The sequence below is a fragment of the Ranitomeya variabilis genome, chromosome 1 (assembly GCF_051348905.1).
Source record: "Ranitomeya variabilis isolate aRanVar5 chromosome 1, aRanVar5.hap1, whole genome shotgun sequence".
Lineage (NCBI taxonomy): Eukaryota > Metazoa > Chordata > Amphibia > Anura > Dendrobatidae > Ranitomeya > Ranitomeya variabilis.
Window position 1 is genome coordinate 800617677 of NC_135232.1, and position 17814 is coordinate 800635490.

At 47.1% G+C, this 17814-nt stretch overlaps 1 protein-coding gene across 2 annotated transcripts in view; it reads left to right on the forward strand.

The window, feature by feature from the left end:
- The first annotated feature begins 7870 nt into the window (after nucleotides 1-7870).
- The window catches only part of TNKS (tankyrase), a 316862-nt gene continuing 306918 nt past the window's right edge, over nucleotides 7871-17814 (forward strand). Inside the window, exon 1 of one of the 2 annotated variants that reach the window (XM_077273969.1) lies at nucleotides 7871-8551. In XM_077273969.1, the coding sequence (XP_077130084.1) occupies nucleotides 8032-8551 (520 nt within the window). In that variant the 5' untranslated portion in view covers nucleotides 7871-8031. The remainder of the gene's footprint in view (nucleotides 8552-17814) is intronic. The other variant, XM_077273977.1, reaches the window with a different exon arrangement.

Here is a 17814-nt window from a genome sequence, read left to right on the forward strand (position 1 = left end):
CGCCCCCCCACCCCATCACCACACATAATCCCGCCCCCCACCCCATCATTACACATAATCCCACCCCCCCTCCCCATCACTACACATAATCCCACCCCATCACCACATAATTCCACCCCCACATCACCACACATAATCCCACCCCCCACCACATTACCACACATAATCCCGCCCCCCCACATCACCACACATAATCCCACCTTCCCACCACATCACTACACACAATCCCGCCCCCCACCACATCACCACACATAATCCTGCCCCCCACGACATCACCACACATAATCCCGCCCCCCACCACATCACCATATAATCCCGCCCCCCCACCACATTACCACAGATAATCTCGCCCCCCCCATTACCACACATAATCCCGCCCCCCCACATTACCACAGATAATCTCGCCCCCCACCACATTACCACACATAATCCCACCTCCCACCACATTACCACACATAATCCCGCCCCCCACCACATTACCACACATAATCCCGCCCCCCACCACATTACCACACATAATCCCGCCCCCACCACATTACCACACATAATCCCACCCCCTCACCACATTACCACACATAATCCCACCCCCCCACATTACCATACATAATCCCGCCCCCAACCACATTACCACACATAATCCTGCCCCCCCACCACATTACCACACATAATCTCGCCCCCCCACCACATTACCACACATAATCCTGCCCCCCCACCACATTAGCACACATAATCCCGCCCCCCACCACATTACCACAAATAATGCCCCCCCACCACATTACCACACATAATCCCGCTCCCACCACATTACCACACATAATCCCGCCCCCCCACCACATTACCACACATAATCCCGCCCCCCACCCCATCACCACACATAATCCTGCCCCATCACCACACATAATCCCGCCCCCCCACCACATTACCACACATAATCCCACCCCCTCACCACATTACCACACATAATCCCACCCCCCTACATTACTATACATAATCCCGCCCCAACCACATTAACAAACATAATCCCGCCCCCCCACCACATTAGCACACATAATCTTGCCCCCCACCCCATCATTACACATAATCCCACCCCCCCTCCCCCTCCCCATCACCACACATAATCCCACCCCATCACCACATAATTCCACCCCCCACCACATCACCACACATAATCCCACCCCCCACCACATTACCACACATAATCCCGCCTTCCCACCACATCACTACACATAATCCCACCCCCCACCACATTACTACACAATCCCGCCCCCCACCACATCACCACACATAATCCCGCCCCCCCACCACATCACCATATAATCCCGCCCCCCCACCACATTACCACAGATAATCTCACCCCCACATTACCACACATAATCCCGCCCCCCCACATTACCACAGATAATCTCGCCCCCACCACATTACCACACATAATCCCACCCCCCACCACATTACCACACATAATCCCGCCCCCCACCACATTACCACACATAATCCCGCCCCCCACCACATTACCACACACAATCCCGCCCCCCCACCACATTACCACAGATAATCTCGCCCCCACCACATTACCACACATAATCCTGCCCCCCACGACATTACCACACATAATCCCGCCCCCACCACCTTACCACAGATAATCCCGCCTCCCCACCAAATTGCCACATAATCCTGCCCCCACCACTTTACCACAGATAAGCCCGCCCCCCACACATTACCACATAATCCTGCCCCCCACCACATCACTACACATAATCCAGGCCCCCACCACATTACCACACATAATCCCGCCCCCCCACCCCATTACCACACATAATCCCCCCACATTACCACAGATAATCCCGCCCCTCAAAACATCACCACACATAATCCCACCCCCCACCACATTACCACACATAATCCCGCCCCCACCACATTAACACACATAATCCGGCCTCCCCACCACATAACTACAGATAATCCTGCCCCCTCACCACACTACCACACATAATCCCGCCCACCACATTACCACAGATAATCCCGCCCTCCCACCACATAACCATACATAATTCCGCCCCCACCACATTATCACACATAATCCCGCCCCCCCCACATTACCACACATAATCCAGCCCCCCCACCACATTACCACACATAATCCCACCCCCACCACATCACCACACATAATCCAGGCCACCCACCACATTACCACACATAATTCTGCCCCCCACCACATTACCACAGATACCCCCCACCACATCACCACACAAAATCCCGCCCCCAACACATCACCACACATAAGCCCGCCCCCCCCATTAACACACATAATCCCCCCCACCACATTACCACAGATAATCCCGCCCCCCACCACATTACCACATAATCCCGCCCCCCATCACATTACCACACATAATCCTGCCCGCCCACCACATCACCACACATAATCCCGCCCACCCCATTACCACACATAATCCCGCCCCGCCACCACATCACCACACATAATCCCGCCCACCCCATTACCACACATAATCCCGCCCCCCACCACATCACCACACATAATCCTGCCCGCCCACCACATCACCACACATAATCCCGCCCACCCCATTACCACACATAATCCCGCCCCCACCACATCACCACACATAATCCCGCCCCCAACACATCACCACACATAATCCCACCCCCCTACCACATCACCACACATAATCCCGCCCCATCACCACACATAATCCTGCCCCGAACACATCACCACACTATTGTTATTAACTTCATTTTAAGTTAATTTACCACCTGCGTAAGCGCTATTGAATGTTGTCATTATTTACTTTAGTTTAATCACCAGCAGCGTTAATTAGATAGCAATGAGCGTGCCGAGCGTTAGCTGGCTGGAAACATCTAGTTATACTATATTGAGGACTATCTGGTGTATTATGCTATATGGAGGCTATCTAGGGCGCCATCATACAGTGTGGAGATTACAGTGACAGTGCCATCACACAGTGTTGGAGCCATTAAACAGTTTGGGGGATTTTAAGGGGTCAGTATATATACAGAGAGGGGGCATTATACTGTAATGTATAAGAGAGCAGCATACTGTGTATAGGGGAGCTGTATAGGGGAAACTTGGGACATTATTACAGTACATGTAAAGTGGGCACTTACTGTTATAGGGGAATTCAGGTTACTGTGACTGTAAAAGGGGCACATACAGGGCAATATTACTTTTTTACTTTTGTTTACGTCCATTAATGTTTGAAACACACCAAATTGATTTGTTGGACAAAAACACAGTCCTTTGCTTAAAACTGAAATGTGTGCTTCTGATATTATATACAGGTCCTTCTCAAAAAATTAGCATATAGTGTTAAATTTCATTATTTACCATAATGTAATGATTACAATTAAACTTTCATATATTATAGATTCCTTATCCACCAACTGAAATTTGTCAGGTCTTTTATTGTTTTAATACTGATGATTTTGGCATACAACTCCTGATAACCCAAAAAACCTGTCTCAATAAATTAGCATATTTCACCCGTCCAATCAAATAAAAGTGTTTTTTAATAACAAACAAAAAACCCATCAAATAATAATGTTCAGTTATGCACTCAATACTTTGTCGGGAATCCTTTGGCAGAAATGACTGCTTCAATGCGGCGTGGCATGGGGGCAATCAGCCTGTGACACTGCTGAGATGTTATGGAGGCCCAGGATGCTTCAATAGCGGCCTTAAGCTCATCCAGAGTGTTGGGTCTTGCGTCTCTCAACTTTCTCTTCACAATATCCCACAGATTCTCTATGGGGTTCAGGTCAGGAGAGTTGGCAGGCCAATTGAGCACAGTATTACCATGGTCAGTAAACCATTTACCAGTGGTTTTGGCACTGTGAGCAGGTGCCAGGTCGTGCTGAAAAATGAAATCTTCATCTCCATAAAGCATTTCAGCCGATGGAAGCATGAAGTGCTCCAAAATCTCCTGATAGCTAGCTGCATTGACCCTGCCCTTGATGAAACACAGTGGACCAACACCAGCAGCTGACATGGCACCCCACACCATCACTGACTGTGGGTACTTGACACTGGACTTCAGGCATTTTGGCATTTCCTTCTCCCCAGTCTTCCTCCAGACTCTGGCACCTTGATTTCCGAATGACATGCAAAATTTGCTTTCATCAGAAAAAAGTACTTGAGACCACTTAGCAATAGTCCAGTGCTGCTTCTCTGTAGCCCAGGTCAGGCGCTTCTGCCGCTGTTTATGGTTCAAAAGTGGCTTTACCTGGGGAATGCGGCACCTGTAGCCCATTTCCTGCACACGCCTGTGCACGGTGGCTCTGGATGTTTCCACACCAGACTCAGTCCACTGCTTCCTCAGGTTCCCCAAGGTCTGGAATCGGTCCTTCTCCACAATCTTCCTCAGGGTCCGGTCACCTCTTCTCGTTGTACAGCGTTTTCTGCCACATTGTTTCCTTCCAACAGACTTACCATTGAGGTGCCTTGATACAGCACTCGGGGAACAGCCTATTTGTTGAGAAATTTCTTTCTGGGTCTTACCCTCTTGCTTGAGGGTGTCAATGATGGCCTTCTTGACATCTGTCAGGTCGCTAGTCTTAAGGTACCGTCACACTAGGCGATATCGCCAGCGATCCGTGACGTTGCAGCGACCTGGATAGCGATATCGCTGTATTTGACACGCAGCAGCGATCTGGATCCCGCTGTGAAATTGCTGGTCGCTGCTAGAAGGTCTGCACTTTATTTGGTCGCTAGGTCGCCGTGTATCGCCGTGTTTGACAGCAAAAGCAAGGATACCAGCGATATTTTACACTGGTAACCAGGGTAAACATCGGGTTGCTAAGCGCAGGGCCGCGCTTAGTAACCCGATGTTTACCCTGGTTACCAGCGTAAAAGTTAAAAAAACAAACAGCACATACTCACCAGCGCGTCCCCCAGCCTCTGCTTCCTGACACTGACTGAGCGCCGGCCCTAAACTGAAAGTGAAAGCACAGCGGTGACGTCACCGCTGTGCTGTTAGGGCCGGAGCTCAGTCAGTGTCAGGAAGCAGAGGCTGGGGGACGCGAATGTAAGTATGTACTGTTTGTTTTTTTAACTTTTACGCTGCTAACCAGGGTAAACATCGGGTTACTAAGCGCGGCCCTGCGCTTAGTAACCCGATGCTTACCCTGGTTACCCGGGGACCTCGGCATAGTTGGTCGCTGGAGAGCGGTCTGTGTGACAGCTCTCCAGCGACCAAACAGCGACGCTGTAGCGATCGGCATCGCTGTCGCTATCGCTGCAGCGTCGCTTAATGTGACGGTACCTTTACCCATGATGGGGGTTTTGAGTAATGAACCAGGCAGGGAGTTTTTAAAAGCCTCAGGTATCTTTTGCATGTGTTTAGAGTTAATTAGTTGATTCAGAAGATTAGGGTAATAGGTCGTTTAGAGAACCTTTTCTTGATATGCTAATTTATTGAGACAGGTTTTTTGGGTTATCAGGAGTTGTATGCCAAAATCATCCGTATTAAAACAATAAAAGACCTGACAAATTTCAGTTGGTGGATAATGAATCTATAATATATGAAAGTTTAATTGTAATCATTACATTATGGTAAATAATGAAATTTAACACTATATGCTAATTTTTTGAGAAGGACCTGTAGCTTGATAAGTTCCATATAGGGGTATCTAGTATCGACGGTTCCTGTTGCGAGTTAGATATCTTCCTTCTTCTGTGCTTTCGACCTGCCCTTCTGCCCCGTTTTTTGATGTTGTTTCAGTTTGTTTGCTAGTGGTTTGGGGTTTTTTATATTTAGTATACTGAAAGTTTTTATTATTAGATGAACTCGCTGATGAGTCTGAATAATCTTCAGACGTGGATGGAGCTGAGTAATCTATTGACTCCTGCCTTTCTCTGAAGCTGACTTTTCCTCCCTTGGGGCGTTGTTTGTTCATGCATTTTTTTAGAATAGGACGCAGGTTTTTTTTCCAGGTGTATACTTGGTTTAAGGTGTAATCTTCTGTATCCCTTTTAAACTTTTTTCTTCATATCCGTAATAGAATTTTCCAGTTTCAATAAATTTGCTTTGAGTCTCTCATTATAAAAATTAAAATCTTTTAGCACAGTGTTTACTTCTAAGGATTTTTGTATACTGTTGATGCAAATATCCACCAATGCAAGTTTCAGAGGAAACTACTTAACTGTAATACCTTGCTTCTAATGCAGATCATGACCAAGACCACCAGGTCGAAACGCGTAGATCGTCATTAGGTTCTATAGCCAGTGTGTACTGAGTGCTGGATACCAGATATATAGATATATTTTTAATTTATTTTCATTAAAAGTTATTTTTTACCTTCACCTCTCGCTGGACACACCTGCTTTTCTGTTGGACTATCATTATACTGTATGGAGGACTATAGGGAGTGCATTATATTATATGGAGGATTATGGGGAGTGCATTATACTATATGGAGGACTATGGAGAGTGCATTATACTGTATGGAGAACTGTGGGGAGTGTGTTATAATATATGGAGGACTATGGAGAGTGCATTATACTATATGGAGGACTATGAGGAGTGTGTTATAATATATGGAGACCTATGGGGAGTGCATTATACTATATGGAGGACTATGGGGAGTGCATTATACTATATGGATGACTACGGGGAGTGCATTATACTATATGGAGGACTACAGTGAGTGCATTATACTATATGGAGGACTATGAGGAGTGCATTATACTATATGGAGGACTATGGGGAGTGCATTATACTATATGGAGGACTATGGGGAGTGCATTATACTATATGGAGGACTATGGGGAGTGCATTATACTATATGGAGGACTATGGAGAGTGCATTATACTGTATGGAGGACTGTGGGGAGTGTGTTATAATATATGGAGGACTATGGAGAGTGCGTTATACTATATGGAGGACTATGAGGAGTGTGTTATAATATATGGAGACCTATGGGGAGTGCATTATACTATATGGAGGACTATGGGGAGTGCATTATACTATATGGAGGACTATGGGGGGTGCATTATACTATATGGAGGACTATGGGGAGTGCATTATACTATATGGAGGACTATGGGGAGTGCATTATACTATATGGAGGACTATGGGGAGTGCATTATACTATATGGAGGACTATGGGGAGTGCATTATACTATATGGAGGACTATGGGGAGTGCATTATACTATATGGAGGACTATGGGGAGTGTGTTATAATATATGGAGACCTATGGAGAGAGCATTATACTGTACGAAGGACTATGAGGAGTGTATTATACTATATGCCATATAACGGGCCCACTCAATGTTTCACCTCCCCGAACCAAAACCCTAGCTACGCCTCTGTGCCGCAACAATGTTGCATCACGCGAGCGAAGCAAAAGAAGCTGCGGATGCAAACAGGTACGAGGCGGTTCTTACAGCTCCCTTCCAGAGCCCACGGACCACTGACCTGGCCGTGGGATTGGGACTTGCATAATGTCTACACCATAGTTGACTTTTAGGGTCTGTGGCGGATGTAGGTGTTTACTAGGCCATAGGGCTGAGGATATTTGTTGTAAAGCTCTGGATAAGGTCATTTTAGGTGACATGAAGGTGCTAAGTTCCTATTTTGCTTCCCACGTCACTGCCTGAGCACAATAATTACTGTTACAGGTCACATAGGACCGCTACGTTGTAATTAAACACGGGTGTAATGTAATAATGTACTGTTTACGACATTGTCAATAAAGATGTTACAGAAAAAAACACCCAACTACGAGTACACTCTTGGACACGCCCATCATTATTTTTATCCAATCCGGTCTTCTGGTGACGCGTAGCCCCGCCTTCCCGTTTCTGGTCTCGCTGTTCCTGTGAAGGAATAATTTTTTTGTTTATGCCTCGCTCGCCCCGCCCCTGTCCGCGACGTCACCCGCAGAGCTTGCGCCCGCTTATTGTCCCAGGCCGTCAGACCTGGAGTGGAGAGGGCAGTGCGGGCTGCGCCGTCCCGTGTGACTGGGGGCAGCCGGGCCGCGGCCTCTCGCTGTGAAATGGCGGCGGTGTCTGCCAGGCGTTCCCAGCAACAACAAGTGTCCGGAGCAGCCGGCCAGCCTCCCCCGTCCTCCTCGCCTCCTCCGCCGCTCTCCTCAGAGCTGCAGTCCCCTCCTGGCAGCCCGGAGATGCCTCTCGCCTCCCAGCGCCAGGGCCCGGATTCTCAGCCTGAGGGAGAAGCCAGCTCGGTGCCGGGATTCCTGCCTAGGCCGCTCTCCCCTCCTCCGGGCGAAGCCGCTGCGCTGTTGTCACCCAGCCCGCCGTCCTTCCCTCCAGCGCCGGCACCCAGCTCCGGCAGCAGCTCCAGCTCCTCCACCAACAGCCTGTCCTCCGCGGGCAGTCCGGCCGAGAGCCCCGAGAGCGCGGGGCCCCTGAGTGCGGTGAGCGGAGCCTTCCGGGAGCTGTTCGAGGCGTGCAGGAACGGGGACGTGTCCCGGGTGCGGAGACTGCTGGAGCCGGGGAATGTCAATGCCAAGGACATGGCCGGGAGGAAGTCTACCCCCCTCCACTTCGCAGCAGGTCAGAGGGGCGTCCGTGTGCGGTGCTAGGGCCAGTGCAATGCGGTCGGGCCCGCCTCCTGGTGGCCAGTGCAGTGCGGGTCAGGCCCGCCTCCTGGTGGCCAGTGCAGTGCGGGTCAGGCCCGCCTCCTGGTGGCCAGTGCAGTGCGGGTCAGGTCCGCCTCCTGGTGGCCAGTGCAGTGTGGCTCAGGCCCGCCTCCTGGTGGCCAGTGCTATGTTGGTCATGCCCGCCTCCTGGTGGCCAGTGCAGTGTGGCTCAGGCCCGCCTCCCGGTGGCCAGTGCTATGTTGGTCATGCCTGCCTCCTGGTGGCCAGTGCAGTGCGGGTCAGGCCCGCCTCCTGGTGGCCAGTGCAGTGCGGGTCAGGCCCGCCTCCTGGTGGCCAGTGCAGTGCGGGTCAGGCCCGCCTCCTGGTGGCCAGTGCAGTGCGGGTCAGGCCCGCCTCCTGGTGGCCAGTGCAGTGCGGGTCAGGCCCGCCTCCTGGTGGCCAGTGCAGTGCGGGTCAGGCCCGCCTCCTGGTGGCCAGTGCAGTGCGGGTCAGGCCTGGTGACCTAATGCCGCTGTCATGGCTCCTGGTGGCCAGTGCAGCCCCATGCAAACTTGTCACTAATCTTACTGTATGTCCGGTCCCCCATGCCCAGGAGCATTCACCTATGTATGAGCAAACTCTGTCAAACAGCCCTGTGTAGCGTAATTCGGATAAATAAAGGCTTTAAAAAAGTGCCTGTTGTCCCGGTTTCCTATGGTAATGAGGGCTTTGACTAATCGATGCCCCTTTTGGGCATGGTAACATAATTTGCATGAGCAGCGTCATTGCCAGCTTATTCAAATCTCGTGCATGTGCATCGCTCATTTCGGCAGCATCACTGCGTCTCTGAAGCCAGTGACGCTGGCGTACTGCGCATGACCGGGAGCCATCTTCTGAACTTCCGGTCATGCGCTTAGACGCATTGACACTGCTAAAATGAGCAGCATGCATGCGCTAGATTTACATGATCTGGTGATGAGGCCGGCTCATGCAAATTAACATGCCCACAGGGGTGTGATATCATGGAAAGAGGGCTAGTCAAAGCCCTCATTAGCATAGGAAACATGGATAATATAAATGCTTTTTAAAGCCTTTATTTAGCTAAATAGCGTTATACACGGCTGGTTAGGCAGGGAGTTTAATCACACTTGGCTGAATGCTGCTGGGTTGGATGGCAACAAGTTAACACCCAAAGGGGCGTATGTGTGGTATTAATGGCTGAAGTGTGTGCTATCAGGCCTTTAGGATGAGATCCAGAGCAAATGTAGGTTAGGCTACGTTCACATTAGCGTTAAGCTAATGTGCGTCGGGTTTGCGTCGGCGACGCAGCGGCGACGCATGCGTCATGCGCCCCCTATACTTAACATGGGGGACGCATGCGTTTTTTATTGTTGCGTTGTGCCACACATGCGTCTTTTTTGCCGCAAGCGTCGGACCAAGAAAACGCAACAAGTTGCATTTTTCTTGCGTCCGATTTTCGGCAAAAACCGACGCATGCGTCGCAAAACGCAGCGTTTTTGCGTGCGTTTTGCCGCGTTTTTGCGTGCGTTGTGCGTTGCGTCGTCGACGCAGCGGCGCACAACGCTAGTGTGAACTTAGCCTTAGGACTGCCTCTCTGGTGACCTAGATGCAGCTGTTACCGCTTCTGGTGGCCAGTGCAACCAGATGCAAACTTGTCAAGTCTTACTGTCTCTTAACAATTTGAGACTGCTTTGCAGCATGTCAGAGGGGCATATGTGTGTGGTATTAATGGCCAAAAAGTGTTCCGTCAGGCCTTTATAATGAGAACCAGGGCAAGTGTAGGTTAGGCCTGCCTCCCTGTAACCTGGATGCAGCTGTCATGGCTCCTGGTGGCCAGCGCAACCAGATGCAAACTGGTCAAGTTTTACCTGTCCCATAATAATTGAAACTCTACACCAATGATGTCGTGTGTAGAATGACTCTTGTTAGTCATTGAAATGTCATGCAAATGTCCCCAGACTAGTCCTGTGGGGCCTTCTTTAACCCAGGTCAGATGTAATCATAACCCTGGCTGTAATTGACATCCTCCTCGACAGCAGTACTCTGCCTGCTCAGGGGTAATTGTGCTTGTCACTGTGCTTTGCTAGGCAAGTGCAGCTGGCTGAACATCATTACACATGCTTAAGTTGGAAAGGAATCACATGTATGCACAAAATTATCAATGCTACAGACAGGGCCGGCTTCAGGTTTTCGTAGGCTTCGGGTAAAAGTCTCAGTGGGCCCCTTTATCTTCCATACAGTATTATGGGCAACACATAGTGCTGCGTATAGAATAATGATCCCCATATATTGCTCCATACAGTATTATGGATACCACATAGTTCTCCATACAGAATAATGAGCCCAATATTATGCTTGATATAGAGTGAGCCCAATATTATGCTCCATACAGAATAGTGAGTCCAATATTATGCTCCGTACAGAATAATGCGCCCAATATTATGCTCCGTACAGAATAATGCGCCCAATATTATGCTCCGTACAGAATAATGCGCCCAATATTATGCTCCGTACAGAATAATGCGCCCAATATTATGCTCCGTACAGAATAATGCGCCCAATATTATGCTCCGTACAGAATAATGCGCCCAATATTATGCTCCGTACAGAATAATGCGCCCAATATTATGCTCCGTACAGAATAATGCGCCCAATATAATGCTCCATGTATACAGAAAGAGCCCAAAATAATGCTGCATGCAGAATAACGATCCCAATATAATGTTCCATACAGCATAATGAGCCCAATATAATGCTCCATGCAGAATAATGATCCCAATATAATGTTCCATACAGAATGAGCCCAATATAACGCTCCATACATAATGTGCCCCATATGATGCTCCATACAGTATATGACGGGCCCCATATGATGCTCTGGACGGCATGTGATGGGCCTCATGTCATGCTCCGAATGGCATGTGGCGGGCCCCATGTGATGCTTGATGTGTAGTTTTTTTGGAACGGATTCACAGCTTCTCAAAAACTGTTAGGGTATGTGCACACGTCAGGATTTCTTGCAGAAATTTTACTGACAAAAACGGACATTTCTGCCAGAAAACTGCATGTTTTTTTTCGCGTTTTTGATGCGCTTTTCTGTGCGTTTTTTTTTCCAAATGCATAGAATTGCGGGAAAAATGCGGAAAATCCACAAAATTAATGAACAGAACATGCTGCTTTTTTTACCACAATGCATTTTTTTAGCAGGAAAAAACGCACCATGTGCACAAAACATGCAGAATGCATTCTAAAAGCCCCGTCTCACTAAGCGATTTACCAACGATCACGACCAGCGATATGACCTGGCCGTGATCGTTGGTAAGTCGCTGTGTGGTCGCTGGGGAGCTGTCACACAGACCGCTCTCCCCAGCGACCAACGATCAGGGGAACGACTTCGGCATCGTTGAAACTGTCTTCAACGATGCCGAAGTCCCCCTGCAGCACCCGGGTAACCAGGGTAAACATCGGGTTACTAAGCGCAGGGCCGCGCTTAGTAACCCGATGTTTACCCTGGTTACCAAAAAAAACAAACACTACATACTCGCCTTTCGGTGTCCAGGTCCCTTGCCGTCTGCTTCCTGCTCTGACTGAGCCGCCGTACACTGAGAGCAGAGCGCAGCGGTGACGTCACTGCTGTGCTCTCACTTCTCACTGTACGGCCGGGAGTCAGTGAGAGCAGGAAGCAGACGGCAAGGGACCTGACGGACATCAGAAGGCGAGTATGTACTGTTTGTTTTTTTTTACATTTACGCTGGTAACCAGGGTAAACATCGGGTTACTAAGCGCGGCCCTGCGCTTAGTAACCCGATGTTTACCCTGGTTACCAGTGAAGACATCGCTGGATCGGTGTCACACACACCGATTCAGCGATGTCAGCGGGGCCTCAACGACCAAAAAAAGGTCCAGGCCATTCCGACACGACCAGCGATCTCACAGCAGGGGCCTGATCGCTGGTACGTGTCACACATAGCGAGATCGCTATGGAGGTCGCTGTTGCGTCACAAAACTTGTGACTCAGCAGCGATCTCGCTAGCGATCTCGCTATGTGAGACGGGGCCTTAAATGATAGGATGCATAATGTATGCGTTTTTAATGAGTTTTTATTGTGAAAAAACGCGAAAAAACCTGAACGTGTGCACATACCCTCAAGAAACCCTTCCAATTAGTTTCTATGGGAAATTCATTTTATTGTTCATAAGTGAAGGGTGTTTTTTTTGTTTTGTTTTTTTTTCTTCCCCTTTCCTTCCTAAAGATGTTTTGTAAATTGCCCAGTGCTAAATTTAATGCAAAAATGCCATCGAAGACAAAAAAGAAAACCCACTTAAACACTCCTCCCACTCAAATGATGAATCTGGGCATTTGTTTTTGAACCCCTCAAGCAACTCTAGAAATATTGCCTTGAAGTTGTCCCCTACTTGGACAACTTTTTCTCATACCCCACTCTTGGCCCTGATTACAAGCCTATACTCGCCCTCTTTTTTTCAAAGAAACTTTATTAAAATTTTTAACATACAAAAAATGGGATAGGAAAGGAAGTTAGGTAAAATAAGGAAAGGGTTTTGGGTATTTAGTTTTGATCATCTTTATTGGGGAACAAAACAGGAAGGAAAAGGAAAGTCGGAGAGAAAAGCGTACAAAAACAAATAAACAAACTTAACAGTAATATAACCATTTAGATGCGGTTTGAGGTTGCAATTAAATGATTAAACATATTCAAAAGTCAAAATCAAGTCAAAATTGGAGAGAAGCAATAAAATAACATATTCAAGAAATAAAATTAGACCAAGGTTCCCATCTCTTATAATAATTATTTACTCGCCTCCTGTGCTGGCGTCGTTCCCACAATGCCTGCACTTGCTCTCGTGCGTTGTTGTGACTTGACCCCGGCGCCCAATCAGCGCTTGTGTCACTGTCTCATTCGAATTGAACATGAAGAGAAAGTCCCGGCTACAGCTGCTCTCTCGCTTCCTTTTCATTTTCAATGGACATCTTTAAAAAAATAAATAAATAAATAAAAAAAAAATGGATGAAAGTTCTGAGCATAGGAGTATCCTGTATGTTCAGGATTACTGAAAAGGTGCTTTTTATAATGTGTCTGCATTGTAAGCATATCGTATGAGCTGGTTTTTGTAGCACTTTTTGTGCTTTTCCTATGTTGTTCAAATACATCTTTAGGTTTTGTGCACACATTAAAAAGAATCTGACAGGTGATCCATGCTGCCCAGTCTTTGAAGCATTTCTCAGGCACTGCCTGTATGTTCTCAGCTAGGTATGTTTGAGTCTGGATCTGCGGTTTCAGAGAGTGACACGCTTTAAGGCCTGTTTCACACATGTTTTTTTTTTCATTACCGGATAAAAATGGTACCAGAGATGTCAGTGTCCGTGTGTGTGTGTGTGTGTGTGTGTGTGTAATACTTGTAATACATGGTTGGCACACAACGTCGTATCAGTACCACTCACTCTGCCGCCTGAGAAGCAGCGGTACAGTAGGAGCTGTTTCCCGGTGGCAGGTGCTGAAGACGGCTCTCATCATTCTTCCCTGCTATTCTGGCGATCGGCGCGAGCAGTGGAGAATGATGAATTATATTCAAGTGATAAGTGACAGCAAGCGACGGCTGATGAAACTATTACTCCCATCATCCTACACCTGCTGCTGCTAATAACAGTGAGAGCAGCAGCGGCTGATGGGAGTATTCATCACTCGCCGCCTCCGCCATAAATAAATAAAAAATCCAGCAGGGGTTCCCCTGTATTTCCTATAGAAATTTCCAGCCAGGCAAAACTCACAGAGGTGGGCTGCAACAGCTGACGGACATGTTAATGAAGCCTAAAGGGAATCTGTCACCGCCCCTTGGGCGTATGTAACCTATTAATATAGGCATACAGGTTATATAATGATTAAAATAGTCATACATGTATGCCTCATATCTGTGGTCTTGTTGTGGAGAAATCTTCATTTAATTGTTTATGGTAATTAATTCTTCCAGTTTCTGGGACGTGTGGTGTCTGGAAGAAAACTTGGCCTCCAGTCTTCATTAGCATACCACCCCTCTCCAATCAGCATCACAGTGCCCTTTGACCAAGGCTGTGGAGTCTGTAATCCAAACTTCTGACTCCGAATCCGCAGCACTGGTCACTACTGAGCATGTACATAAAGGACAGCACAGATTCTTCTCAACTAAAAGCCCAGATCTTTAGATAAGGAACAGAACAGACACTTATTGGACATTTCATAACCTTCTCAAATTCTTATGAAAACATTTACAGCACATGCTGCATTGTACTACTGTACCCAATGTATTATACAGGTGCTTCTCACAAAATTAGAATATCATCAAAAAGTTAATTCAGTTCTTCAATATAAAAACGTGAAACTCGTATATAGAGTCTTTTCAGAGTGATCTATTTCAAGTGTTTATTTCTGTTAATGTTCAGGATTATGGCTTACAGCCAATGAAAACCCAAAAGTCATTATCTCAGTAAATTAGAATAATTAACAAAAAGAACATTTGCAAAAGACTCGGCACTGTCTGTGATGTGACGCCTCTCCATTATTAATCTGGCTTAATGTCACCTTACAATAGCAAGGTGGCATTAACCATTCATTACCCCATATCCCACCGCTACACGGGAGTGGGAAGAGAGTGGCTAAGTGCCAGAATAAGCGCATCTTCCAGATGTGCCTTTTCTGGGGTGGCTGGAGGCAGATGTTTGTAGCCAGGGGGGGCCAATAACCATGGACCCTCTCTAGGCTATTAATATCTGCCTTCAGTCACTGGCTTTACCACTCTGGCGGAGAAAATTGTGCGGGAGCCCACGCCAATTTTTTCTGCCATTTAACCCTTTATTTTAGCAGCTACAGCACCCAAATTTTGCACATACACACTACTAACATTAGTAGTGTGGAATATGCAAAAAAAAAAAGGGGGATATGAGATGGTTTACTGTATGTAAACCATGTCTCATATCCTGTTGGGTTTGGGAAGGAGAAATGAAAAGCCGGCAATTGAATTACCGGCTTTTCACATTTATCGCGCTGGATTAAATATAAATACAGTATGTGTGTGTATGTATATATATGTGTGTATGTATGTGTGTATATATATATATATATATATATATATATATATATATATATATATATATATACTGTATATATGTTTTACCGAACATTTGAGCACATAAATCCATTAGATGTCGGTTTTGCAAGCCTGCGAGAAAATATCGCAGTACGGATGCCATACGGATTACATACGGAGGATGCCATGCGCAAAATACGCTGACACACCCTGCCTACGGATGACATACGGACCACTATTTTTGGGACTTTTCTGCGTATTACGGCCGTAAAAAACGGACCATATTTTTATACGCTGAGTGTGAGGCCGGCCTTATGCACAGGCGAGTCACTGAAAGTGGGCAGTGGGGAGAGCACCTTATCACCAAACACGCCGGAGGTTATTGGAGTGGAAGTAGTAGTGACTTGCCGGCACAGAAGAAAAGAGAAGCCAATGGCCATAGAAGGGCAGAAATGTCAATTGTAATTGCGCTATTGCAGGACACACGTGCGTGATTCCGTTACCACCAGTACACATCACATGGCACTGTGACGCTGATGGGAGGGGGGTGGTATGCTAATGAAGACAGGAGGAGAAGTTTTCTTCCAGACACCCCACGCCCCAGAGCCTAGAAGAACTCGTAACCATAAATAATGAGGATTTCTCCACAAGACCACAGACATGAGGCATACAGGTATGACTATTTTAAAGGGAACCTGTCACAAGGAATAAGGCTGTTAACCTGCAGATATGGGGTTATGATGCTGTCCTGCGCACAGCCGAATGCAGCGAGAGAAAATATCTTTATTCTCCCTGTCAGCGTTTTGTATTCAGTCATGGGGGCGAGGCGGCCCAGATCTGTCACCGCTCTGAGAATACAGAGCGGCCGCTGTAACCGCATGACTGAATACTAAATGCTGAATGGGAGAATAAAATTTTCTCCCGCTGTGTTCGACTGCGTGCAGACGCCGGACAGCATCATAACACTGCTAAACTGCAATTCCAAGGGCGGTGACAGATTCCCTTTACTAGCTTTAGGAATACATTGATACTGTGCGTTGCTTAGTGGCTGCTTTGTAGTACTGGAGTACATTCACTTCAATGGGAGATAACGCACAGTAGTCAATAGCAACTACTAGGCAATGTACAGCGCTACTTGGTACCGGTGGCTGCCAGAGCAGTTTTCACCTAATTAGTGAATGTCCTGGGTTTCGGACACCCATCAATCTCATGTTGATGACGTATCCAACAGAGAGTTTAGGTTAGTAAAGTGATAAGACAACTTTATTTTTTGGATTAGTACGATTTACAGCGATACCAGGGTTATGTAGTATTTTTGTGTTCTGATATTTTTGTATACTAAAACACTTTCTTAGGCCTCATTCACATGTCCTTGTTGCACCTGCGTGTTCGATCAGTGTTTTTTCACCTTATGCCTCATTCACAAGGTACGTATTTAACATGTTCGTGAAAAAATGGTTCCTGGTGTCATCAGTATTTAATCTGTGTCTGTTAACTATCCGTGTAAACTAGTATTAGCACTTTTCATCCATGATGCCTTGAAACAACGGACATTACTCCATTATGCATGGGAAAACCCGCTCCGCCCAAAGCGCCGCCCCCTTCTGTGCGCGCGGTGATTCCGGATATGTTCATTGCACATGTCCGGAATCTCCGCACCCCATACATAGGGTCCTGTGATTTCCCTTGCAGCAACGGAGTGTCGCCGCAAGGTAAACAGACATGCTGCAGTCAAAAAGACACGCTGCATGTCTGTTAGCGCAGGGCTGCTGGATGAGTGTTTGCACGCATAGTGGAGACAGGATTTCATAAAATCCCCTCTACTATGCTGTAACATCTGGACTCTGCGGGTTGAACGCTGCGGCCGTATGCAGTGTTCAATCCGCAGCTTATCCGGATGTAATACTAAACATGGACACATACCATTATTGGTTCTATTTCCCTATGGGGACGTAACAATTAATGAGAAAAAATAGTTTAAAAAAAATGCATACAGTACCTTGAAAAAGTATTCACACCCCACAAACTTAAATGTGTTTTATTTGGATTTTTGTGAATTGTAAAGGAAATGGCACATGATTTTCTAAATATTTTAGAAATATAAATCTGAAAATTGTGACTTGCTTTTGTACTCAAA